At 44.4% G+C, this 23447-nt stretch overlaps 4 protein-coding genes across 10 annotated transcripts in view; 2 read left to right on the top strand and 2 right to left on the bottom strand.

Moving 5' to 3' along the window:
* Positions 1-10: 10 nt before the first annotated feature.
* c18h9orf64 (chromosome 18 C9orf64 homolog) lies at positions 11-2773 on the bottom strand. Of its 2 annotated transcripts, none has more exons than XM_027012219.2 (5): positions 2611-2773; positions 1705-2042; positions 1197-1453; positions 769-964; positions 11-369 (listed from the first exon to the last, which is right to left on the bottom strand). In XM_027012219.2, the coding sequence occupies exons 2-5, from the start codon at positions 2039-2041 to the stop codon at positions 140-142; spliced, it is 1020 nt and encodes a 339-aa protein (XP_026868020.2). In that variant the 5' UTR covers position 2042; positions 2611-2773; the 3' UTR covers positions 11-139. The 2 variants fall into 2 exon arrangements, with proteins under 2 accessions (XP_026868020.2, XP_026868021.2); XM_027012220.2 differs by having other exon boundaries at positions 769-931.
* A 268-nt stretch (positions 2774-3041) lies between these two features.
* hnrnpk (heterogeneous nuclear ribonucleoprotein K) lies at positions 3042-10594 on the bottom strand. The gene is made up of 15 exons (XM_035536198.1): positions 10033-10594; positions 9711-9808; positions 9546-9602; positions 8849-8892; positions 7480-7552; positions 7264-7377; positions 6999-7127; positions 6587-6912; positions 6308-6361; positions 5981-6026; positions 5670-5685; positions 5498-5530; positions 5354-5421; positions 4863-5032; positions 3042-4109 (listed from the first exon to the last, which is right to left on the bottom strand). The coding sequence occupies exons 1-15, from the start codon at positions 10094-10096 to the stop codon at positions 4079-4081; spliced, it is 1323 nt and encodes a 440-aa protein (XP_035392091.1). The 5' UTR covers positions 10097-10594; the 3' UTR covers positions 3042-4078.
* A 773-nt stretch (positions 10595-11367) lies between these two features.
* On the top strand, positions 11368-14691 carry rmi1 (RMI1, RecQ mediated genome instability 1, homolog (S. cerevisiae)). Of its 4 annotated transcripts, none has more exons than XM_027012208.2 (2): positions 11368-11462; positions 12076-14691. In XM_027012208.2, exon 2 carries the CDS (start codon positions 12114-12116, stop codon positions 13896-13898), a length of 1785 nt encoding a protein of 594 aa, XP_026868009.2. In that variant the 5' UTR covers positions 11368-11462; positions 12076-12113; the 3' UTR covers positions 13899-14691. The 4 variants fall into 4 exon arrangements, with proteins under 4 accessions (XP_026868009.2, XP_035392090.1, XP_026868011.2 ...); XM_035536197.1 differs by lacking the exon at positions 11368-11462 and adding an exon at positions 11518-11559; XM_027012210.2 differs by lacking the exon at positions 11368-11462 and adding an exon at positions 11814-11828.
* Positions 14692-15656: 965 nt separating this feature from the next.
* The window catches only part of ntrk2a (neurotrophic tyrosine kinase, receptor, type 2a), a 27236-nt gene continuing 19445 nt past the window's right edge, over positions 15657-23447 (top strand). The window contains exons 1-12 of one of the 3 annotated variants that reach the window (XM_027012222.2): positions 15657-16175; positions 18210-18284; positions 18385-18456; positions 18697-18765; positions 18970-19121; positions 20023-20159; positions 20407-20539; positions 21035-21334; positions 21793-21822; positions 21972-21977; positions 22138-22181; positions 22462-22561. In XM_027012222.2, the coding sequence (XP_026868023.1) occupies positions 15976-16175; positions 18210-18284; positions 18385-18456; positions 18697-18765; positions 18970-19121; positions 20023-20159; positions 20407-20539; positions 21035-21334; positions 21793-21822; positions 21972-21977; positions 22138-22181; positions 22462-22561 (1318 nt within the window). In that variant the 5' untranslated portion in view covers positions 15657-15975. Of the gene's footprint in view, positions 16176-18209; positions 18285-18384; positions 18457-18696; positions 18766-18969; positions 19122-20022; positions 20160-20406; positions 20540-21034; positions 21335-21792; positions 21823-21971; positions 21984-22137; positions 22182-22461; positions 22562-23447 lie in introns of all 3 variants that reach the window. The other 2 variants (XM_027012221.2, XM_027012223.2) reach the window with 2 other exon arrangements.

Raw genomic sequence — 23447 nt, 5'->3', positions numbered from 1 at the left:
GTAAGTCTCCTTTTGAGTTACTTGAGTTATTTATAGCTTTATTTTTAAAATAAAATACAAACACTGGGGGAGGAAACGGAACGTTTCACAGACGTCATCAAAGATCTATTTAGATCTTCTCCAGAATGCTAAGTTCATATCAATAATATATGCAACGTGTATGATGTATGGGGATGTGAGCCATCTCTTTATGATGTTGTTTTGCATATGGCCACAAGTAAAAGTCGATGAGCGCAGAATTGATGTTGCAGCGTTTTCCGTCTCTCTCGTGCACAAGCTTCCACAGGTGCTTTTTGATTTTCTCCACACACCATATAGAGCAGCCTCGAATTTCCACTTCTCTCCTTTCACCTGAAACCAACAACTCACCTAGAAGTAAGAAAAAAAAGTTCAGAATCAGGATGAACAATTGTTACAATGTAATTGGGATTTTGAATATGACATAAAACCTGACAGTTTGGTTTCTTTAGTAAAACCACCTGCAGTAAAAGAAGATAATAATAATAATAATAATAATAATAATAATAATAATAAACAAATTACAAGCTTGGCAGATGGGCATCAGTGAAGTCCATGCCATTTATATATGGCATCGTCCCACCAGTGACTAATGTGGGCTAGTCAACAGAATGTACTTCAGAAATCTCAATGTAAATGAATGGCAGGAGCAGAAAATTTCATCAGGTGGTCAATAACAAATATTACTCAAAGACAACCATTCTTTTCAGGGAGGTGGTATTGATTCCAAATATTTATTTACAAACCCACCCATTTTCAGTGCCTCCATAAGTGTGTCTGAGTAGCGTAGCGCCCCCAGGTGGACGAGGGCCTGTGGTACTCTGTAGTCAGCAAACATGGTCAGGCAGTCCAGGTTAGGTATGTTCCCTACTCCTCGTGCTTCCATAATCCCCCAGAAATCTGCCACAAGAATCTGAGCCCTTTTATAGAAGGAAATCCTCTTGCCCTGCGATATAAACATTACTTGCAAATGATAGGAAATGCAAAATGAGAGAAATACAATTCCTGAGGTCCAAGTGGATCTAGTCTGTGTCCGTTTTGTGCAGGTCAATCGTTGAAACTGTTTTCCTGGTCCAACATTTCAGATCATAACACTGAATTTCTCTCTTGGACCTGACTCCAATGAGCTGGTTGACGTGAAAGCACTACACTGGAAAAAGCACAATAGTTTTGCATACCTCATAGGTGGCTTCATCCCTGTATGAGGGCAGATTGTCCACAATGTGGCGAACCATCTTCTCAGCATCATTTCCTGCACGGCTCAGGAAGTTCCGGAAAGATCCACCATGCTGCAGAAGCACTCGCCCGGCCTCGGTGAGGGCCTGGTGACGCTCCTTCAGCATGGGCATGGGGGTGGCATTGTCTGACTGAAGGACATGCCCCAGTTCTTCCTCACTCAACTGAGAAAAGTAAGCAGGGTCTGTGATAGGCACACCTAAAGGGAAGAGTAAAATAATGTCAGAGCCCAAGGCGAATCAATTCAATTGCTCAGTCACATATTATTTATTTATATTTTTACCAGAAATACGGGTGGCACAAAGTGATGTACCTTTGACAAATATTTCTATCTAATTTACACAACCTAGGAACTGTATGCTGTATTTAACATATTCTATTGTACTGCTTTAGGTGTACCATACATTGTTAGGCACATTGTTTCTGTCGTTTACAGAAAGCTATAGTTACCCTCATCCATAGCCCTGGTGATGGCTGCACACAGAGACATGTATCCCCGATAGATGGTTCCTTTATAACTAACTTCACACTGTTGGTCCTCTCTGTCGGGCCAGAAGGAGAAGTTCATGGTGTCTGTCACAAGCACCCAGTTGATCGCCTCGTCTGTGTCCGGAGCGGGTGCGAGGGGGTTCATCTTCTTCCAGCCGCTGGCTGTGAACTCCTCACTGTCCCTCAGCCTGTAAAGCATTTCTGCTACGCTCTCTACACCCTCTTCATCCACGAACACATCCCGGCTCCGCTCGAACACAAACTGGCCGGACTGTTGAGGCGTCATTGGCTGCTCCATTCTGTACCAGACAAGTTGTTTTTGATCACCATCCTCACGCAGCACTAGCAATTATGAAATTAAACGAATACCGACGCTCTGCAGTATGCTGAATTTACTGAAGCAGTATGATGCCTCTAATGTCATGTAAAGTATTAGGATCACAGACCCCTCACATTAATAAAAAATCCACTTTTTCATCCACCCAAAGAGGTACAAACTATCCAGTGAGATTCATTAGGTAAATGTATTCAGTGTTTATTTAGTGCAAAGGTTTGGGCCAAACCAACATTGATAGTCCATCACTTCTGTCTCGTGGTTATTTGTGTAGTCTTTTAATTCTTTCCGTTATGTAGGTCTTTTTTTTTTTTACCATTAAGTAGTTTTACTTTAATTCCACAAAGGATAAAGGTCGGAGACTCTTCAGCTCTAAAAAGTATTTTCCATTTAAAAGCCTATAACGGTGTATTTCTGAGCATTTCCGCTCTGCACGTCACTAGTGTACCTTCCTATCAAAAGGTAACCTAGTACTTATCCCTCGAATCTGTTTGGACGGCTTCAGTTTTAAAGCATCTTTAAAGCATACACACCGTAAAAGATCACAAGCTGTCGCGCAAGCAGTGCGTCCAAAAATATTCCCGAAATGCTGAGGAAAATGAGAGGATAACTGAGGAGAATAGCGCGATAAACAGTCGTACCAAAGTACACTCTCTTGTCCGTTTGCGCGTAAGCGCCTGAAGCACGGCGAACACTGCCACCCGCTGCAGTGGAGTGACTACGGCTCCGCACACTTCCGGCGGCTTCCCCTTTTCGCGTTACAAAGGTAGATTAAGTTATTTTCTCCGTTAAGGACCTTATCCACTTTATCAGTCCAGCTACACCCACTCGTTACCTCAGTATATATTTGCGAGATCTGTCCGACGCTCAGAATTTGTAAACGAACACATTGAAAACCCTTGCAAGAATATGCGCTGCAATACGTGGTAGATATTCTAGTGTAAGAAACAAAGTCAATACGTGATTCATAAAAAACTGGCATTTCGTTTATTATTTCTGACAAATGACAAATTCTACAAATGTATCTGGGTGAAGAACTTCAAAGACAAGTTGAGTAAAAAATTAAAAAATAAAGAAAAAAGAAAAAAGAAAGAAAAAAAGGGAAGAAACCCCAAATTACTTTTCTGCCCTGACACAGAATACAATCTACAGCACAACTTCATGTCCACTTTATTTCTCAAACAAAACACACACGATGGGCCTCATTTTAGAGTGGCAGACCTACAAAAATTCCAGAGGTAGAGCAAATTGAATAAGTACCAGGTTTTAAAAACCCAGCAACACACTGGAGAGAGAAAATAGATACAGAAGCAACATCAAGACCACATCTCTCAGACTTCATAGTACCTAGAGAGGAGCTTTTCTGAAGTCTGGAGCTCTACGTCATGGGGAGACCAACACAGACAACAGGTACAGGAATTTTGTTGAATATACTGAATATTTTTCCATATAAATCACTGGATATTTACATATAATTTTGTCTATAACGCCCCAGTAAAGGTTGTTTTCCAACTCGGTAAGAGAAACTAAGCAGTTATTAAAAATAATAATTAAAAAAAAAAAATCCCAGGGTTGTGTACATTCTGGATTGACTTGCAATGATTGGGTGAGAAGAAACAGAGAAAACGCATGCAGCTGTTCGAGCGCAAAGGAGGACCTGCAACAAACATCCAGCGAAAATCAAAACCCTACACAGGTTGGTGAAGCATTGGAAAATGTGCCCCTTATAACAAAATCGAGATAAAAAAAAAAAAAAAAAAAAAAAAAGGTCAAGCAAAAATATATAAAACAACTCTCAATCAAAGACATTCTGAAGATATCTGAAAATTCTTTCAAACCAATGTAGAAAGGGAATAACCAAATGGGTTTCACACACAAAATAGTAGTGGCTGTAGGTGGCAGCAGGAGGCAGAAAGGGGCCGTGTGCTGGCACTCTGGGAGGGAGCTTGGGTGGAGCTGCAGTGGGCGGGACATCCTGAGAAAGGTAGGAACAGGGCGGGGCTAGTCACGGTGTCCCAGAAGGTGGAGAGCACTGTGGGGGGGAGAAGGCAGATGGAGAGAGGGTCAGTCACTGGACAGCATGAGGCCGCGATGACTTCTGAATCACCCGACAATGAAAGACGGGCGGCGCCGATGGCTTGTGCTCCCTGAGGCTGTGGTGCAGGCCATTTAGGTCTATGCCAAATCCAGGAAATATGTGCGTGATTCACTGTTGAAAACATGCTACCATGTTGCTGGGTGTATAGCCACGTTAAGAGTTTAAGAGACATTATCTGCGATTCTAACATACAAAGATATATTATATCTAAATAAATGAAGGATGAAATGGGAATAATAAATGTACTTTTACCAAACAAATAAACAAATAACCAAGTGAGATTAAACTTCTGCTAAGAACAGAGACCCAAACAAGAGCATTATCTACAGCAGTGCTTTATCTAATTCTAAAGAGGGCTGCACTGGCTCTGCTGTATAGCTAAAATGCAATAAAAAAAAAAAATCTAAAAGGACCTTTCATTACCTAATAGAGTAAATGAGACACACAGCACTGAAGTATTAACTGCACTCAGTGTCTGGGCAGGCGTTTTCTACTTCTTAAATTACCACCAGTTTTACATGGTTTACGTGTGCAGAATGAAGTCTGATGAGACATTTATGAGTGCAAAATCATTTAGGTGAAAGACACGCACAAGTAATGTCACGTAAGTAACGTCTACAGGTAGGTGCAGAGCTACCGGGGGGGGGGGGGGGGGGGGGGATGATCAGCAGGCTGGTCAGGACTTGCCTATTCTGTAACAGGTACTGCGCGTTCTGGATCTGGTCCTGCGTGCCCGTAATGGTGATGATGCGATCCTCGGAGCCCTGCAGAGGCTCGTCAATTTTTATCGACGCGCCGGACTCGTGGCGGATCTGCTTAATCCTCTGGCCTCCCTTGCCGATGATCGACCCAGCCAACTGGGAAAAGAAATGAACAAATGAGCCCAGTTAGTTTTTATATATTTTTTTATATATGTATGTGTGTGCGTGTGTGTATAGAGAGAGAGAGAGAGAGAGAGAGAGCGAGCGAGTGAGTGTGAGTTAGAGAAAGAAAGTGAGAGTGAGTGAGCGAGAGAGAGAGAGAGAGAGAGAGAGAGAGAGAGAGAGAGAGAGAGAGAGAGAGAGTGAGAAAGAAAGAGTGAGTGAGTGAGTGCGAGGGAGAAAGAGAGAGAGCATGCAATAGCAATATGAAGCCCTGTATCATTTTGTGCATATGCATCACTGTGCAAGTATACTCACATCTTTGGGGATTGTCACTTGCGTGGTGATGACAGGGCCTCCCATGTCACCATAGTTACCTCTCCCACCTGCAACACAAACACAGAACATTGAATTCAAAGTCACCATCGGCTCACCAGACTCCAAAAGGGACTGGAGACTTACCAGACTGATAGCTGTCCCAGGTTGAGTTGTTGTCTTAATGTTCATTTTGAAAACAGAGGGGGAATAAAACAAACAAAAAAACATTGTCAACAATATTCCCTTACTGATGCACAAGTAGAAAGTCTTGCCTTACAGTAAAATAAATGCAAACAAACTATAAAATCTTGCTTACCATATCCACCATCATTCTGCAGGGGCAGAGAGAAAGACAACAACAATTGTAGAAGCCTCAAATACACCATTTTTAGCCAGCTAACAATACACCAGTGCTTTCTGCAGCAAATTCAACCTATCTCCCTCCCATTTCTATGGCAACAGGCAATTCAGATCTGTTGCCAGGTAACAGCAGGCAGCTGCTGTGTTGTCTCAGCTTGACCATCTGCCCATTACAGAGCGTAAGGATACGTTTGCTACAAAAATCACTATCCTCATTTTGGTAATTTCACAGCCTAATTTAGGCCATGTTACAAATGACATACTCACCATGTTGCCGCCATAGCGATCTCCAGGTCTGCCTCTCCGGTCCCCTCTGGGGAAAAAGCAACAAGAAGTTCCAACACTGAGTGTCTGCAGAGTGCTGCTTACGGACTATCGGGTTAGGTTTACTGACACTGCACATTCACAGTGCTTTTCTAGTCTGGGTAGCCACGCAGGAAACAAATGTTTGACACTGTAAATGTTCAACGCAGCGTTGCATGGTTTGAGAGACACGGTGTGGTCAGTGAGACAGGGAAGAGAATGCATGCGCAGACACGTCATAGACTAAACTACAGCTGGGGCTATTGTACTTGGGGGCCGGGGGACACTTACTGCCGCCTGTCGTCCGAGTGACCACGGTGGGAACTGAAGGAATACTGGTCATCGCTGTGGACATACACATAGCAGCCATACATCATACAATACGAATGCACAGCTAAACAAGGACCTTAACTTTGCACCAGCCAAGTAGATAGGTTGTAGCTACTTAATCAAGATATACTTTGCATAAGGCTTAGCTGAAAATCAAAGAACAAAAAGAATGAACTGAATGGAGTTCACAGTAAACATATGGCTGTCGTCGGAGCAACATAAGTGGTCAAGGCCGCTCACCCTCTGCGGTGGTGGGGTGGTCCCATGGGCATGTTCCGCGGTGGGCGGCCCCCTCCCCGCCCTCCACCTCGGGGTGGGGGCGGGCCCCGGCGCGGGCTCATGTCGTCGTAGTCCCTCCTACCGGGGGGCATGTGATGGCCACCGCCACGCCCACCACGGGGTCCCATGCGATCGAAGCCACCCCCGCCCCCACCGCGGTCGCGCGACGGGAAGCCACCCATCGGACGCCGGCCCCGCTCCTCATACATCATGGTGTAGCCGCCGTAGTCGTACGTTTCGTCGTAGAAGTTGGGGTCATACTGCTGAGCGCGCCCTTTGATGGGAGCCTGGGGCAGACGGTCACAAAAGTGAAGAAATGAACAGGACAGTCCCGTTTCCACCCCCCAAAGGCCTGATTGAATGAGCGCATTACCTCGACGATGAGCTCCAGCATGGTCTTAATGCACTCGACGACCCTCTCCGCTTTGCCCCCTACCAGCACCACGCGGTCAGTTGACTGAGGGCAGCACTCCTGGAACAGCTTGATGGTGGTCTGGGTGCTCTGTGGTCATATGAGATTTCAATGGCTGTCAGAATGCACTTCGGTAAGGGACCCTTTTCAAGCATGTCCGATCTGTGCTGTATCGAGGTTCTAACGTTCAGCAGGGCTAGCCCACGCGTGATCCAGTGACCCTCACCTCACGAAGCTCTTTGATTTTGGCCCCCTTCACACCAATGATGCTGCCTGCCAAACTCTGATGGATCAGCAGCCTCAACTCGCAGTCGAAGTCAACCCCTTTATGATGTTGGTACTGCCCCAACCAATCAGAAGAAGGAGTCAACTAAATATTCAAAAACACAGTGCTCCCAACACAGCCAATAGGGCATTATCTACTTGTTTGAGACGAGCCCACCTCCTCTAGTGTGGGGATGATCTTCAGCAGTATCTCGGCAACGGTGGGGATGTCTGCGCTGATACTAAGGATCCTTCAGGTGCATGGCCGGGTCACGCAGGGAAGAGACGAGAGTGAGAAGAGCAAGACGTTAGCGTGAGCGCAGGGCACAGGCGCAACCCTGCCCTCTCGTCACAGCCCTGACTGCTTGTGCTGCGCACCAATGGACTGAGCCACAGGCTAGGTGTGGGGTCATGCACTCCCTCACGCTTTTGGACACAGCACGGAAAAGGAGCGATGAGGCGCGGTGGGGGAGGGAGAGGGGGTGCACGAGAGAGAGAGAGAGAGAGAGAGAGAGAGAGAGAGAGAGAGAGAACAAAGGAGAGAAAAAAAAAAAAAAAAAAAAAAAAAAAAAAGAGTGAAGCTCCATCCACTCCCTGAAAAGGCAGGATGGAGGTGAGGAGGGGAAAGGACACACTTAGCAATAAGCACTCGAGGGCTTCAGCAAACCTTAGCACTGATGACAGAGGATGGAAAAACACAGGAAACGAAAGAAAGAAAGAAAGAAAGAAAGAAAAAGAAAGAAAGAAAGAAAGAAAGAAAGAAAGAAAGAAAGAAAGAAAGAAAGAAAGAAAGAAAGAAAGAAAGAAAGAAAGAAAGAAAGAAAGAAAGAAAGAAAGAAAGAAAGAAAGAAAGAAAGAGAAAGAAAGGAGAGACAGAAAGAAAAATGAGAGTGTGAAAGAAAAGAAAGAAAGAAAGAAAGAAAGAAAGAAAGAAAGAAAGAAAGAGAAGAATCTACGGTGTGTATGAGTAAGTGAAGCAGGAGCTCCTTCACCGTTAGAGGAAAGATGGACAGAAGAACTCTAGACACAGAGAGAATGGTGAGGAGATGCATGGCAGGGACCACTAGCAGACCACACAATGTTTAGGCTTTCCACACGAACATATACAAAACAGACAGGAGAAAGGAATTCATGTATTTTGTCTGTTTCCTCACCCTTACATACTAAACTTATATTTGCATTAGCAAGAATTTTACATACAGTCGTCTGCTTGATCAGTAGTGTGCATATATGCTTTAGAACAGCTCAAGCAGGTTAACCTAAACTACTGTTAAGAGTGCTTTGGTTTTCTTGGGTGAGGTCGGAGAAAGATAGCACCCCTAAAAGGGAGGAAGTCAATAAATGACTGAGATGGCAGCACAGACACTTTGTATAACATTACAGCACTTAAAATTGATAGTCATGACAGTATCGTAACCATATTTTATGAGAGGTCGTTTATGGCAGTAGGGAGTATGTGGCACATGAAGGTCATTGTTAACAGTACTGGTATTGGCAGTAACAGTGCTGATAGTACTTGGAGGTTGGAGTATCTGAGTGGCACGTACCGCTCGGGCCCACTGCTGTCTGGGACTGACACAGTGGCATTGTACTGCAGGGGCGGGGCCAAGCACCCAGAGCAATCAAGCACACAGATGTCAATCAAGTAAGGCGCCCAATAGGGAGGGCACGATTATGGGCAGGGCCAACCAGGGAGTCAGGAGGTCAGGCGGCAACGCAGGTGGGCGGGACAAGTCGATCCAGAATATGGGAATTGGCCAAAAATAAACAACAAATAAAAACAAGGAAAAGGGGAGAGGGAGTGGAAGAGGAGTACAATTTAATTGTAAAAAATTTCACTGTGATTTCATACTCTCATAATGTTGGAGGAGAATGGAGGACAGGACAAGAAGAGAGAGCAATGAGCATGTATTGTGGCCTGTATAAGATACTTTCAGTGCATGAATGCTTGGCGCTAATTACTTTTACTCAGAGTACAACAGATGTTACATAGTACACTCCGGAGTCCTGGATGAAAGCATAACTGATGACCACAGAGCATAAGATTCTAAAATTGATTTTCCAGTACTCCAGAGACTCAAGCTTTTTTTTTGACAAGGTAATTAAATGATGTAAAGGGAAAACTAGCATAAGTTATCTGACTGTTAAAAAGATATTAGCATTATTCTTCTGCCTGTTGCAGCTTACAACCCTGTATGCGTGTGCGCGCAACAAGTCCCAAAACCAAAACAGCCGTGTACTCACGTCAGTGCGGAGAGCTTTGATGTTCTTGCCACCTTTCCCAATCACAGCTCCAGCATTCTGTATTGAGGGGACAGACAGTTACGCAAACGTGCCAGTGCTCCAGAGAAGACATTTTTCTAGGAACTCAACAAACACGCTGCTGAACGGCAGGGTAGCGGCACTTACTTTGCTCTGCAGCAGCACGCGGAGCTCTACCACATCATCCGCCTTCCGTGAGCGTTTATAGGTCGGTTCTTCGTCCATGTCCTGGGCTGGGCGCTTGCCTGAACAAGCAAGCACATGACTGAATTAGATTAATCAACATACGGAATACATTAACTGAATTGGCTCAAGATAGGGGAATAAAAAGTGGTCTTCAACAGCTCAAAATGCCAGTTATGGTTTTCCCTTAATATGAAATTAACTCAATTCTATGTACTGGGAGGAAATTATCCACTATTCACCATCAGTACTTTTAACACAAGAGCCAGATGGGCCAAAATCTTACCATTGCTCTCTGTGCTGCTAAAAGTGGTTTCCTCTTCTTGCTGGTCGTTTTCCGTCTCCATCATCCAGCTACAGTGCTAACTCTGACAAACTTGTTTTCTCTTTCCTAGGGAAAGGTGAAGGAGGGGTAAACATAGTAAGAAAAACAGAACTAAACAGGGCCAAGGATGTAAACAAAACCCCACACTGTCGTGGAATTAAACAAGTGCGCCGTCTACCCCTGTCGAGTCGATTTCTTGTCTTATTCGGAATTGCAAACACAAAAGACCTAAATATAGCCTACAAGGAGCCACGAGACACAAAAATGTTCGTCAACTAACAGACCCTGGCAAATAGCTAAACAAGGAAGTAGTGTAGCTAATGAGAACGTGGTGTCCAATGTTTCTTGAGAAAACGGACAGAAATAGACTGTGCCCCTAATTATAACGTCAGTTAATGATCATATTTGCGTGAATTCAAAATTACTGCACGACTCTGGACAAACTCTCAACACTGAACGACAAAATAAATGAAAGTGGTCATGAAACTGCTAACTGCTAACATAGCTAATGTTAATTAATCGCTCTTACCGAGGGAGACTGCAATGGCTATGCTAATTAGCTAGCGAACATTCTCATCGAACATAAAAACAATATAGCGTTAGCTAACCCACAGGTGATCAACAATCACAACATTTACTCCCTTTCCGGCTATCGACGAGAATGCAGCTACGCCGGTTAGCTGGCAAGTTAGTAATAAATAATGCACCAACTGCTCGTTAGTGCCCTAGCAAACACACACACACACACGGACCTAGCGTTAGCAAGCTTGTGAACTATGCTAATGCTAGCTTATGTACCTCATTAACAATAGATAGGCCAAGCTAGCTAGCTAACGCTAACTTCCGGTTGCTGGGTATTATTACAACATTTTATCAGTGTAAATGAGACGTTCAGACTTTATCTAGATGGCTAGACGTGTAACTGGCCTACGGCTTTTTAGCTAGCTACATAATCACAGAAATGTAATACTGTTAGCTAGATTGCTATCCGATAGACAATAAATAAATAAATAAATAAACAGCAGCTAGCTATCTAGCTAGGACTCGACTACGCTAGCTAGGTATTGCAAATGGCTGGCTCGCTTAGCTAACATCTTGAGCACATCTTTGGGTTCATTCATAGTTGGTGAACAGGAACTCAAGAGACAATAGATTAAAATTCAAGAACACAATAATAAATCTCAACTATTAATGCAGAGCTATCGTGTACACAGGCGATCATTTAATTTATTACATAGAACAAGAAATATGGCAACCAACCTAGCTCTTGGAGTCCTCCCCTAACAAACGAAGACTCTAGAAAAGGCCGCTTCGGCTTCTACCAATGAAAGCTCGTCCCTCCATAACGAATAATGATTTGATAGGTCCAAATTGCTCTAAGGCCGAAGAAGGTAATAATAATTGGACCAATGAAGTGTCAATCCTATTTTTTCCACTCGACGTTTTCCTACGTATGGTTGTTTTGTCGTGTAGTATCCATGCAAAATGGTAATTGTAATAGCTAGCTAGCTAACGTTTACATAAATGTTTTTCAGAGGCTTTAATAAGAATAGTACGGAAATTAATCAGAGGCTTTAAATACAAATGTTAAAGCTATTTGTGCGTTGTTTCCATACTTGTTACAGCCAAATAGCCAAGTCAGCCTGCAAAAGAATTCTTGAAAATTTGTCAGCTAGCGCTATCTTAACTAACTGACCCTTGCTATCTTAGCTTGTTTACGATAGTGCTTCGGTTTCGAGCTAGCTTGTTACACTACTGTGATTTTCTTACTATTAACATTTTAATTGTGTCAGTACTTTTTTGGTAATGATATTTTAGAAATACACAAACAATTATTTTAGTGTAAAGCTCTATGCAATGATTGGAATACAAATAATACTGAAAATCCGACTGGATTGACAGTTTATTATGAATATAGCTTCAACGTTTTTGCAAGAATCATTTTGTCATACAGTTTGAAATAACCTCTCTTTTTTTTTTGCTGTTATTAATTTTTCTGTGTAGAGGAGAGAACTGGTTCAGTGAGCAGGTGACCACAAAGGATGGCAGCAGTAGGTGTTACCCAGGTTACGCAGGCCTGGCTGCAGTCCACCTGGCAGATTCAAGTACCCCACACTTGGCTGAATGCTTGCGTGGATTGGGTCTTGGAGGAAGCGGATGGCATGTCTCTGCCCCAATCTCATCTTAACCAGCAAGTCCTGGACCAGTGGCTGCTTACGGATCTTCGGGACCTGGCACACCCTGTCCTACCTGCTGGCATTTCAGAGGCTCAGAAGTTAGAGCTGAACGGCTGCTATTGCCTTCAGGTGGACTCCCTGCTGGACGTCAGCCAGCCAGCCTACGCCCAGCTCCAGCGTGTTCGTGGAACCGACTGTTCCAATGAGCAGGTTACCGCTGTGACTCAGGCCACCCAGAAGCCGTGGGAAGCAAAGCCCACGCGCATGCTGATGCTGCAGCTCACGGATGGAGTGCAGAACGTGGAGGGCATGGAGTACCGGCCCGTGCCGGCCCTCTGCGTCGACCTGCCTCCGGGCACCAAGCTGCAGGTGGTAGGCAGGGTGACAGTACGTCTAGGGGTACTGTTGCTGAAACCAGAGAATGTAAGGGTTTTGGGTGGAGAGGTGGATCAACTTGTGGAGAGGTATTCCCAAGGCAAAGTGCTCTGCGGGACCCTAGGACTGTCTGAGGAAAATCACTTGCTAGGAGCAGAACCAGATGACCAGGAGGTCCTGGCTGGTGCAGAGGTTGTTCTGGAGCCTCATCTTAGAGAAAGGACAGAGGGAACTGTGGACAGCGGTTATGACAGCAATAGTAGCACCATAAACTCGCAAGCTTCCAGCAGAGCTGCCCCTCCTCAGGGCAGACAGTCAGAGCCCTCGTGGTCAAGTTCCTCCTGTCGAATGAATCCCATTTCTAGACAGAGTAGTTGGAACGTTGTCAGTGTTCCAGTTGAGGATCATATTGAGATTCCAGAACACTTTGACGATATGCCAGAGAACTTTGATGACATTCCAGATGACTTTTACAATGTCCCAGAGGACTTCGATGATATTCCGATGGAGGAGTTGGACAGTATAATGTCACCTACAGTTCCACATTTTTTACCTAGCCATGGAGCTTTGTATATGGAAAAATATGGCAAAGCAGAACGACAGGCTGTTATAAGGTCTGACTCAGTTAGACCAGACCAACCCAGAGCAAACCTTACTTTTGCCTCCAGAGATCCCCTCAGTGGGAGCAATAGTCACCATGAGAGATCCTCAGATGTTACTGCTGGTGCAGAAGATACATTTTCCTCCCCAGAACCGAAGGTGGCCAGATGTGAGCCTGTCTTTAGCAGTCCTCAAACCAGAGCACAGGATTCTGCACATGACCACAGCAATAAGGCTAAAGCTGACACCGCGATTCTCAACTACCTCTGTGTTTTGCATGCTGGTATTTGGCCGCCGCCTAGTGCTCAAATTGTGCGACTGCAGGCCTTCATTGTCACCCTTATTGGAAACCTGCGCATAAGTGGCGGTGAATGGAAACTCGGGGCCACTATATCAGACGGTACCGGGTACCTCGATGTGGACCTGTGTGACACTTTGCTAGCTAAACTCATCGGCTTTTCAGCATCAGAGTCGAAAGTGCTGAGGAAGGACCCAGCGATGCGTGGAGTGGTGGACGCTGGGATACAAAACTGCCAGAAGGAGCTGGTGGATATGTGCTGTGTAATGATTGTGCGGGTAGATCTGACTGGAAGAGGCATGCTACTGAGAACTGATCGTCTCACTGACAGGGAGTGCTGTGAACTGCAGCGGAGGGTGATGGAGAGGAGGTCTTAAGTAACACACAAGCTGCTGTTTCTTTGCCAGTAAATACTGGTGCTTTTGGTTTGTGAAAGCACATAGGAGTTGTTCAGTATTATGCAAATGTATTTAAATTCAGTAATGCTAAATGGTCCTTACAAGGTTTTAGTTATGCCTGTGTTTACATTTTGGACAGTAATATGCATTTAAAGGAAATTAGTAGTAAAAAAAGAAGCTAATGCAAATCATTAGTGATGAATAAATATGAATATGTAGTAACAGCACACACTCCAAGCCATATGAATTGAAAGGCTCTTTGATCATTTGTTATTTCTAATACCATGAACATTCAACTTGGGTCAGTGTACTTGCAGGGAACCAGAACTTCCATGATTCCATGCTGCTTTTAACTGTTCTGGACTCTTGTACAGCAGACAAGACTAAATTTACCGTTAAACAGACTGCATGTGGAGTTCTCAAGACTGCGGGATATTTGCATTTGCATTTTGGTAAATGTTGTTTTTGGAACCTTTGGAAACATGAATGACACACGTGTCTTTGATTCTTGCCATTTTTACTTGAACCATCAGTTTGTAAATTGAAGAACCTACTATTTTTACATATGCATCTGCTGATTATGGGGCTACTCTAGCAAGACTTACTATTGAGTTAAACAGTCGGGCACTCAATAATGTTAAGGCCTTTGTGATCTACAGTGTTAATTTTGGGAGTTGGTTTGGATTGTGTGGCTATCGAATGGCTTTTAGCTATAAATTTTCTCTTTCACATGTTTTCAGTGTTACACCAATAAAGTTGTGAAGTTGGTTCAGCTGCTGTCCGGGCTATTATGGTTGTCGGTTGATAGTCGCACGCCAGTAGGTGGTAGCAGAGGAGCATGATTCCCTTTGCCCCACGTTAATGGTTTTCCCATTACACCCAAAGCACATAAGAACCGCTAATGAAATGGCCAATTCCCAGCCATCGCACTCCGTCCCCTCACTCTGATGACATATAAAGTACGCATAATTTTCAACTCCGTGTTGTTTCCAAACTGTAAGCCTGTAATGCCACTATACATACCCCTTCGTTAGAGAAAAGAACAACTACTTTCTGCATCCTACATCCCTTCTCCACTTACGAGCCACCTGCCGTCATCACATGCATCCTACATCCCCCGCATCCCTGGTATTGGCCTCCGCTTCGTACTGTCACTTCGTGCGTCAAAGATCACGTCACGACAGAGATGGGTCTGCACCGGAGGTTACAGTGTTAGACCGGTGCGGAGCGTCCGCAGAACCCGCCACAACGTCTGCCTTTATTCGTCTAATTGATCGTGCGCCTTACCAACTGCGTACTGTTTATTGTCCATCGCAATGCGTATGAGTGTGTCGCCAAATGTCCAATCGTCAATATAAGCCTCATACTGATGCTCGTATGGCAAATTGACATGCAAATTATGCACCTGAAAATTAGTTTTCAGGCGCATTTACATAATTGCATCACTGCAATACATCATTGCATACATCACTGATTCCAGGATGACAACATCTTTATGTTCTATAAAACGTAACTTTATTCCCCGAGGAAGCAGCCGGTTGGCATTGTTAAGTTTCGCTCTCAGGTCGGTCATTGCCCTGCCTACACTATCGCTGCCGAATCATGCTATGCACGGTAACACCAAGCTATTTGCCTATATAATGTGCTGTCTAGAATCAATAACGTGCTTTAATGATACCCTCTCCTCTCCTCTCCTCTCCTCTCCTCTCCTCTCCTCTCCCCTCCCCTTCTCTGCGCTCACGCTGTCTTCCTTTCAGCAGCGGCTCTTTCCAACATACCGTCATCTCCCGCTCACGATTTGTTTTGTCCCTGCTGGGATAACATCTATTATTCCGACGTTTTACACGGAGTTCAATCCATTCCGCTCCAAAAGGAACCACAAGAGGGGCCCGAGACAGAAAAGCGGGGGGCAAGGAGGATTCTCAACCCCTTCTGCGTTTCTCGCGCGTTAAGAAGTTATTAAAGAGATCTTTAAAAACAAGTGCAACTGTTCTGCTGTGTGCGCGTCTGACGCGGCCGACCGAGAAGACCCAAATCTGGCGTCTTAGAACCGGGAATGAACTTGGTCTGGGGGGGCTTCGGCATGGCAGCCCGGGGGTTCTGGTCGGTTCTGGTGCTCTTGTCATGGAGGCCCGGTGCCGCTTGCCCCGCAGTCTGCACGTGCACAGGCTTCAGGATCTCGTGCGTGGATTCGGAACGGAGTATTGCGGCTTTCCCGGTGTTACCAGACGCGGAGATGGAGAACATCACAGACATGTAAGTATTCGTGCTTCTGCTACGCTTTGGGTCCACTTGCCTTTGAGTTCTGCGCGCAACAGCAAAATATTATCACGACATCGCCTTGTTATCAGACCTCTGTTATCAGTGGTCATGTTCGAAAGTTGTTTTTGAATGAGTCGTGAAGAAATGGAGGTGAAACGAGGACCCTGACGTGTTCATGTTTAAAACTCACTGTTCAGTATTCACGTAGAGAGTAACGCAGTTATCCATATTTCGAAGATATTAAATGCATCGTCTTTGCCTTGGCGTCCGTATTATTGCGCAGATCAATAATGTCCACCATGTAGACAAATCTTATCTAAAGCAAATTCAGACTTGACTGCGAATTAAAATATTATATCATTTCACTACCATATAATTACTGTGAAACAGATGCTGGACGTGAGTTCTCTGAACGACTTAACGAAGGCGAAGGAGTGTTGGGAATGTGAATAGACTTGAGGCAGAGCTCTCTCCAAAAGATTTATGACAGATTCTGTACGTGTTCCTGAAAGCCTACTCACTATTTAAGTGTATATTTAAATGTGCCTGCATTTAATCTATACGACAAACGAATCGAAGCCTGCATTTCTAACTGCACTTTTATTTCACTGCTGGCATTTACAATACAAAGAGCTTACGCACAGAAGTCTTGTGCGCAATTTACTGGGGGAAACGCCCCCTTCCCCCATAAGAACAAAAGTTTTAAAAGCGTGACCTGTCTGTCCAGGTATGCGATTATTTTTGAATGGAACAAAGACGGAAATAAAAACATAAAATATATGTTAATGGAAACCACTTTTTTGGCGGCTAAAATGCCCCCCATATGTTCCCCACTAGAAGTGACAGCATTCCAGTCTTAATCGAGCGTGAAGTATAGAACTTTGTTACAGTACAAGGGCACCTTCTGCGCTTTTGTTTGTTTTTTTGTTTGTTTTTGCAAATGTAGCCTATGGCTTATGGAAAATAGAATTAGAATTGTAATGTAATTGTAATAATTGAATGATATTTTATATAACACAATACTTTGCAGCTAAAAGATTTTTATCATTAAAGGTTTGAGGGCTTCAAACAGAATCACAAAATTACTTTAGTAAAAAAACAAAACAAAAAAAAACCAAACCTGCAGCATTGTTTAATTTATGCGCAAGTGCATTGCTTCTCCAAAGAGTTTTCTAATTTAATTTAATACGTTCATGGGTCCATTCGAATCCACGTTTGTGTTTGTGAATTTCCATGTTCATCTACCTTGTAGTGGAAGCTTTAGCTGAAAACAGGCACCAAATAATGGACTTAAAATTTATTTTTTTTTAAAATTGAGAAAAGACTGAGTCATGGTCAGGGCTAACACCAAGATCAATCTTCCAATACAGTTTAGTTTACAGGTTTGTGACACACATTCCTGTCTCTTTGCTTATAAAGGTTTTGAAATTAGTGCTTTTTTAACAGCTACCATGTTCAATCAAAGACGCAACACTCAATGACTTAAACTTATACTCAGGAATTTTTCTGTACCGTTTATGTTATATTCCTATTCTATATTATATTCCTATAGATAAACATGTATAGCTAATAGATGTCTACTCCCAGGGTGTTTGGATTTCTCTTGATCTTTCAATGTACAAAACATTTAATCTACTCCAGTGAGCAGCAAAGTAATGGTGGACGTAATTGTTTACAAACTATTTGAAGCTTGTAAATTTGGTTCCTCCTGTTGTGATCTGATGTGTCTTGCACTGTGAACTCTTTTTGTGAGTTTTAGAAGAATGGCAAACCACTGATGCCCCCAACCATCTTGGTTAACATTTCAGAAAGTTCAGCAGTAAGACTGCTTATTTAATGAGAATTTTCTGTTGTGCATGTTTTGATTTCTTCATTTGTTTTCTTATTCTTTCTTTCTTTCTTTCTTACAGTAATATAGGTTAAGAAGCAAAAAATTGTTATAACACAAAAAAAATCATAGCAAAAGAATGTTGACATTCACTTTTCCAGATTTGCTCTGTCATACTTTTTTCATCTAACCACTGACAGATATATTGCTAACCAGAGCAGTTTCTCCTCGATCAACGATAAAGACCTGACTTTCTACCGCAACCTTAGAAATCTGTGAGTAACCCAAACAGGCAATCTACAGTTTTATCTCTGCTTGTGGGTTGAGAGTAGGAGTTAGCGTCTTATATGTGTGTGCTCTCTCCTTCTTTAACAGGACAGTGACCAGCACAAGACTAACTTACGTATCACGCGAGGCATTTCGCAACAACCTCAAACTCCAGTACCTGTGAGTGTCTCCATCAGTGCTTCTCCTCACTGTTTGGCAAACAAAGCAACAAACTCCACAAGATTAAAAGAGAGAAGACATATTACTGGAGATACTGAGAAACTGAAGCCAAATTAATAATTGAAATAATTTCCCAGCATGTGATTTGTTTATAAGAGGTGTAGAAGCATAAGAGGTGCTAGATGAATTGGACTTCACACAGCCCTGTTGGTAGCGATGACTCTTAACTGTCTTGTGCAGGAATCTAAAGGACAACAATCTGTCGTCGCTGTCCTGGAAGACGTTTCGCCATCTGAACATATCCTACCTGTGAGTCACAGCTCTCTTTCTGAACCAGATTTTCATCTCACAGTCTATTCGTTTGCCATGCTGACTGTGGGCGTCTGTTAAGAACCCCTGCGCACCTTCTTACAGAGTCCGTACTTAGTAATAAATTGTTGCGACCTGTGCAGACGCCTTTGTCGACACGCCAACGGGTCATGTCGCCAACTGGGCTTTGCGTGTGCCTTGCAGGGCGCTGTCGGGCAACCCTCTGCAGTGCTCGTGCGAGAACGTGTGGATGAGGCAGTGGAGAGGGGAGGAGGGGAGCGATGCCTCCGACCTGCTGTGTGCAGAGGAGGGGGGCAAGAGGAGGGCTCTCTCCAGACTCAACCTGCCCAACTGTGGTAGGACTCTGCTTAGTTTATGTGGTATTTCCCGATTTTTAAAAAATCTTAGCTCCGCAGGCACGGAGAGGGACAACCCCAGAACTGGACGGCGGAGTCCCAGTGTACGTTTTAGGACTATAGCTGGTATCAAGTTTGTTCCTGTTGCAACTCTGATCTAATGACAAATTAGGTCTGAGTGATTTGTTGTGATAATGTCTATGTGTGTTTACATAGCTGGCTCATTCAGGGATGCTCATTAAAATTGCAATCATATAAGTACTTTAGATTCTAAATGAATCTAGGCTTCACAGGTGGATATTTCAGTCCATACTGGGTGATGAGACATGCATAATGTTCTTGAGGTTGACGAACAAGAACAATCCACGTTCTCCGACAAACAATAGGTCCAATCTCCACTGCAGATTACAGCCAACAGGTGAATTTAACAAGATCCTTCCTACTGAGTTGGGTTCCACGTTGGCCACCGAGTGGCTTAGCTTGTCCAAAAGCCTACGGTACTTGTAGTTCAAGGCTTGCTGTTGCTACAAATTACATGCTGAGGTCAGATTAGTCAGATTAGCTAATCTAATACGTGTATTTACCAACATGGCTAACGAAAGAATGACAGCTTGTTAGAATGACCTGATTTGTTTGCAGAATGATATAACCACCTTTGTAAGTTTGTTTATTATTTGGTAATGTATTTGGGGGAATAGTCCTTTGCCCTGTGTAGCATGATGGTTTTCAGTACCTGAGCCTAGTAGGTGTCATCCAGCTGTAATCCTCCCACTCTTACTGAAAACACTGAGACTACTTAAGACAGAGCTCTGTCACCTGCCTGTTTAGCTAAAGCACCTTCAGATCACAGGGGTCCAGAGGCACACAGGGCTAGTCTTGAATCAGCCTTCTCTTTTTGCAGTTATTCCCACGGTGAGCCTCAGACCCCAGAAAGTGACCCTGATGCAGGGCTCAAACCTGACACTGACCTGCAACACCTCAGGAACGCCCATGCCTGATCTTACCTGGACCACCTGCCAACTCGCATCCAACCACAAGGTAATCCTAGCAAGCCAGCAAGTCTGCTTGTGCAAGTTAGGTCACGCTAACTGCAGACGCTCTCCGAGCTGCTAACCGCTAAATCTCCCTGAATGTTTGCTAACTGAGTTCCCTCCCTGCATTTGTTTCCTTATCAAGCTTGCGTTCATGACGACCCGGCTATATAATACGGCCGTTACAGTTCCAGCACCCCTTACCTTCTGCACGTATCTCGTTACCTCTTGTTTTTCTCTCTCTCTCTTCTCAGACCGTGACTTCAGGGCAGTTCTTGGAGCTCAGACTCTCCAACCTCTCCCCGCTGGATAATGAGTGCAAGATCAGCTGTAGCTCGGAGAACATGGTGGGAGAGAGCGTGGCTTCTTTGCAGCTCGACATACTCTGTGAGTCCACCGCGCCGCAGAGCGGCCTGGAGTAAACCATTCTTCCAGCCGGGCAAATGCAGTGTTTCGCACCCTGCTCAGTAGCACGTGGAGGTGCGCAGTGTGTGGGACTCCTTTGTATGCAGTCTGACTCTCCAAACCTCTGAGAGTATTATTTATCACTCAGGTGAAGACAGTTTGGAATTGCCTTTATAGAAAATGCAGTGGAAAGAAAAGGCTCAGCCTTAAATCTCACTAGAATTCTTAGCTTACCCATTTCTAAGTCTCTGTACGTGTTAATGAGTTTACTTCTACAACTTCACAATCACGTGTTTTGATTGTTGCACCTTACTGAATATTCTATTACAGTTACTGGCTTTGACCTTGAGGTTCATAACAATGGTGTAACCATATCAATTCAGTCTAAGTAATTCTTTTAAAAAGCACTGGAATGCGTGGAATAGCATACTGGATAACACTCCCTGTGGCTGTTCCTATTCATGTCCCCGTTGCCAGTTCCCCCGAGCATCAGCAAGCTCATGGATGCCATCTCGGATCACCACTGGTGCATCCCGTTCAGCGTGTCTGGCAACCCGCAGCCCACGCTGAGCTGGCTGTTCCGTGGCGAGGCCGTGGCGGAGGGCGCCTTCATCAGCACGCGCATCCACGACTATTCCGAGCACGAGTACCACGGCTGCCTGCAGCTCGACAGCCCCACGCACATCAACAACGGCGAGTACACGCTGCTGGCCAGCAACCCGTATGGCAAGGACCAAAAGGCCATATTCGCCCACTTCATGCACGACCCATGGAATGGTGAGCTCACTGCTGGAACGCTGCAACGCTAAGATAGCCAGTCGCCGAGCTCGGAAAACCGAGATCTGGCAACCTTGGGCAAAAAGAGTGATTGCGATTGGCACTTATGTCTGCTTCTCCTGCTGTCTTTCTGAGACCTTACACAGCCAATTGGTGCAAAGCCAATTGGTGTAAAGAGCCAAAATGGCTTGTTTCAAAATTTGTGCTCTATGATTGTCATTAAAGATCCTGTCGCTCATAATCTGGTGGGGTCATGCATTGTGCTTAGAAAGGCCTAAACCATTGTTACTACATGGAGACGTCTCAGAAATAATTGAGGAAGGTATTTGTCAACATGATTCGGTATGTCAGTATGCTGACATACTATTCCTAGTAAGCGACTAACGGAAATGTAAAGGAGAATTTACTGTATTTTCTAAAAAGTATGTTCTTGTTTGTTTTTATGCTCATGTCAAAAGATTCAACAGCTACAGACTCATTGTACTACGGTGAGTGACTGTTTTGTCTTTTGGGAACAGTAGTGTTATGAATGCTTAACCCAGGTTATTCCAAGTAGCAGTTACACAAGTAGTGGTTGAAGCATCCATATTAAATTCTTATCCTCTTTCCCCTTTTGGGTGACTTGCCTACATTCAAGACCCTACCACAGGTATGAACTCCCTGCTGCTCACAAATTAACACAGCAAATTAGCACAGTGGCTCTAATGTGTGCGCTGGAGTCTCTTGTTAAAGGTTCGAAAGCAAGTGATACGTGCTTCAGATTATCACCTGGATGCCTACATTTACAAGTCATCTATTTTTCCCCACAGATGACACACCTCTAGGACCACCTGAGGATCGAGTTGCTGTGAGTAAGAAGGTTTATTTTCATGTGCGTCACTGTGTCACTGTGTGTGTGTGTGTGTGTGTGTGTGTGTGTAAGAGAGAAAGATTTTTCGTTTGGTATATTTACCTATAGAAACAAGCTACCTTTAGTTTGCTGTTCAGTACTACAGTTCAGTGGTGCCAACGCTTCAGTACTCCTTAAAAAATGCTGCTCACTGGGCCCATCTCTGGCACGGCCGAGCGATGCGGTCGTGCGCGCGAGTGTGGGAATGCCGTCTCAGCCCCCTCCGCTCTGCCTCTAGGTGTACGTGGTCGTGGGAATCGCCGCCGTCACATTCGCCGGCTTTGTCCTGATGCTGGTCATCCTGAAGTTTGGCCGCAACTCCAAGTTCGGAATTAAAGGTAAAGCGTCTCTCAGCCGGCCTTGGCAGCCCTGCCAGGACCTCGTTAAGGGCCCCGGCTTTGCGGGGAGACATTGTGGCCAAGCTGAAAGTGGTTCCTTGCTAATGAAAGCCTCAATGATGTTTCAAGAAGGGGTGGGTGGGTGAGGGGGACTGACAAAGGAGGCTGTTCTTCATCTTGTTCTTTGTGCTCCACTAATCACTTAACACTCCCTCCTGATTCTTTTTTAACCAGTCTGTCTGTTTTTTTTTTTAAACTCTCCCTTTTGCTTGTTTACTGTCTGCACGTTTTCTCCCCTGATCTCTCATATTAGAGGTTTTAAGTAGTTACTGACATGCTAATCGCTGCTGCGCTGCTTTCTGTCAAACCTGTTTGGCATAACTGATGGCATAAACGTGGTTTCTGTGGGGTGAATGGAGATGATATAAGGGGGTTCTGGTGGGGTGTTTAGTAGGGGAACAGTCACACTGGATCGTAACAGCTTTATTACTGATGGGTATAATGGCAGTAGGGCCAATACAGTAGTGATGATACAGGGATGGCAGGGTTTTGGAGATCTGTCTTTGTGTGTGTGTGTGTGTGTGTGTGTGTGTGTGTGTGTGTGTGTAAGGGCGGTAGTTTATGAATGAGTGTATGATTGGTTATTTTTTTTCAGTATGGAAGGCAGTTAGCCTAGATGTCCTAAGAGGCTTATTTTCACACTGTGGTCTGGTTTGCAGTGTGTGTGTGTGTGTGTATGTGTGTGTGTCCTTGTGTCTCACTCTTATAAGTTTGCTGTCCTTAAGCATAGCTTCTACATGCTGACCTTGCTGTGACTTAAAAAACACACACGCACGTAAACACAAGACAAGCGGGCTTTTTTAGCAAGGGCGAGTGGAAGTGAGGG

The sequence above is a fragment of the Electrophorus electricus genome, chromosome 18 (assembly GCF_013358815.1).
Source record: "Electrophorus electricus isolate fEleEle1 chromosome 18, fEleEle1.pri, whole genome shotgun sequence".
NCBI lineage: Eukaryota > Metazoa > Chordata > Actinopteri > Gymnotiformes > Gymnotidae > Electrophorus > Electrophorus electricus.
This window is presented reverse-complemented; position numbering and strand designations above follow the sequence as displayed.

Bases quoted from the DNA above. Each gene is read 5' to 3' on its own strand.
- rmi1 (XM_027012208.2), top strand. From the start codon at position 12,114: ATGGCAGCAGTAGGTGTTACCCAGGTTACGCAGGCCTGGCTGCAGTCC.
- c18h9orf64 (XM_027012219.2), bottom strand. From the start codon at position 2,041: ATGGAGCAGCCAATGACGCCTCAACAGTCCGGCCAGTTTGTGTTCGAG. The intron at 1,454-1,704 runs GTAACTATAGCT...TCTTCCCTTTAG, and splicing joins CACCAGGGCTATGGATGAGG to GTGTGCCTATCACAGACCCT. The intron at 370-768 runs GTGGGTTTGTAA...TCTTACTTCTAG, and splicing joins TATGGAGGCACTGAAAATGG to GTGAGTTGTTGGTTTCAGGT.
- hnrnpk (XM_035536198.1), bottom strand. From the start codon at position 10,096: ATGATGGAGACGGAAAACGACCAGCAAGAAGAGGAAACCACTTTTAGC. The intron at 8,893-9,545 runs GTGAGTACACGG...CCGCCCCTGCAG, and splicing joins TCAAAGCTCTCCGCACTGAC to TACAATGCCACTGTGTCAGT. The intron at 5,422-5,497 runs GTAAGTCTCCAG...TTTGTGTTGCAG, and splicing joins CTGGGACAGCTATCAGTCTG to GTGGGAGAGGTAACTATGGT.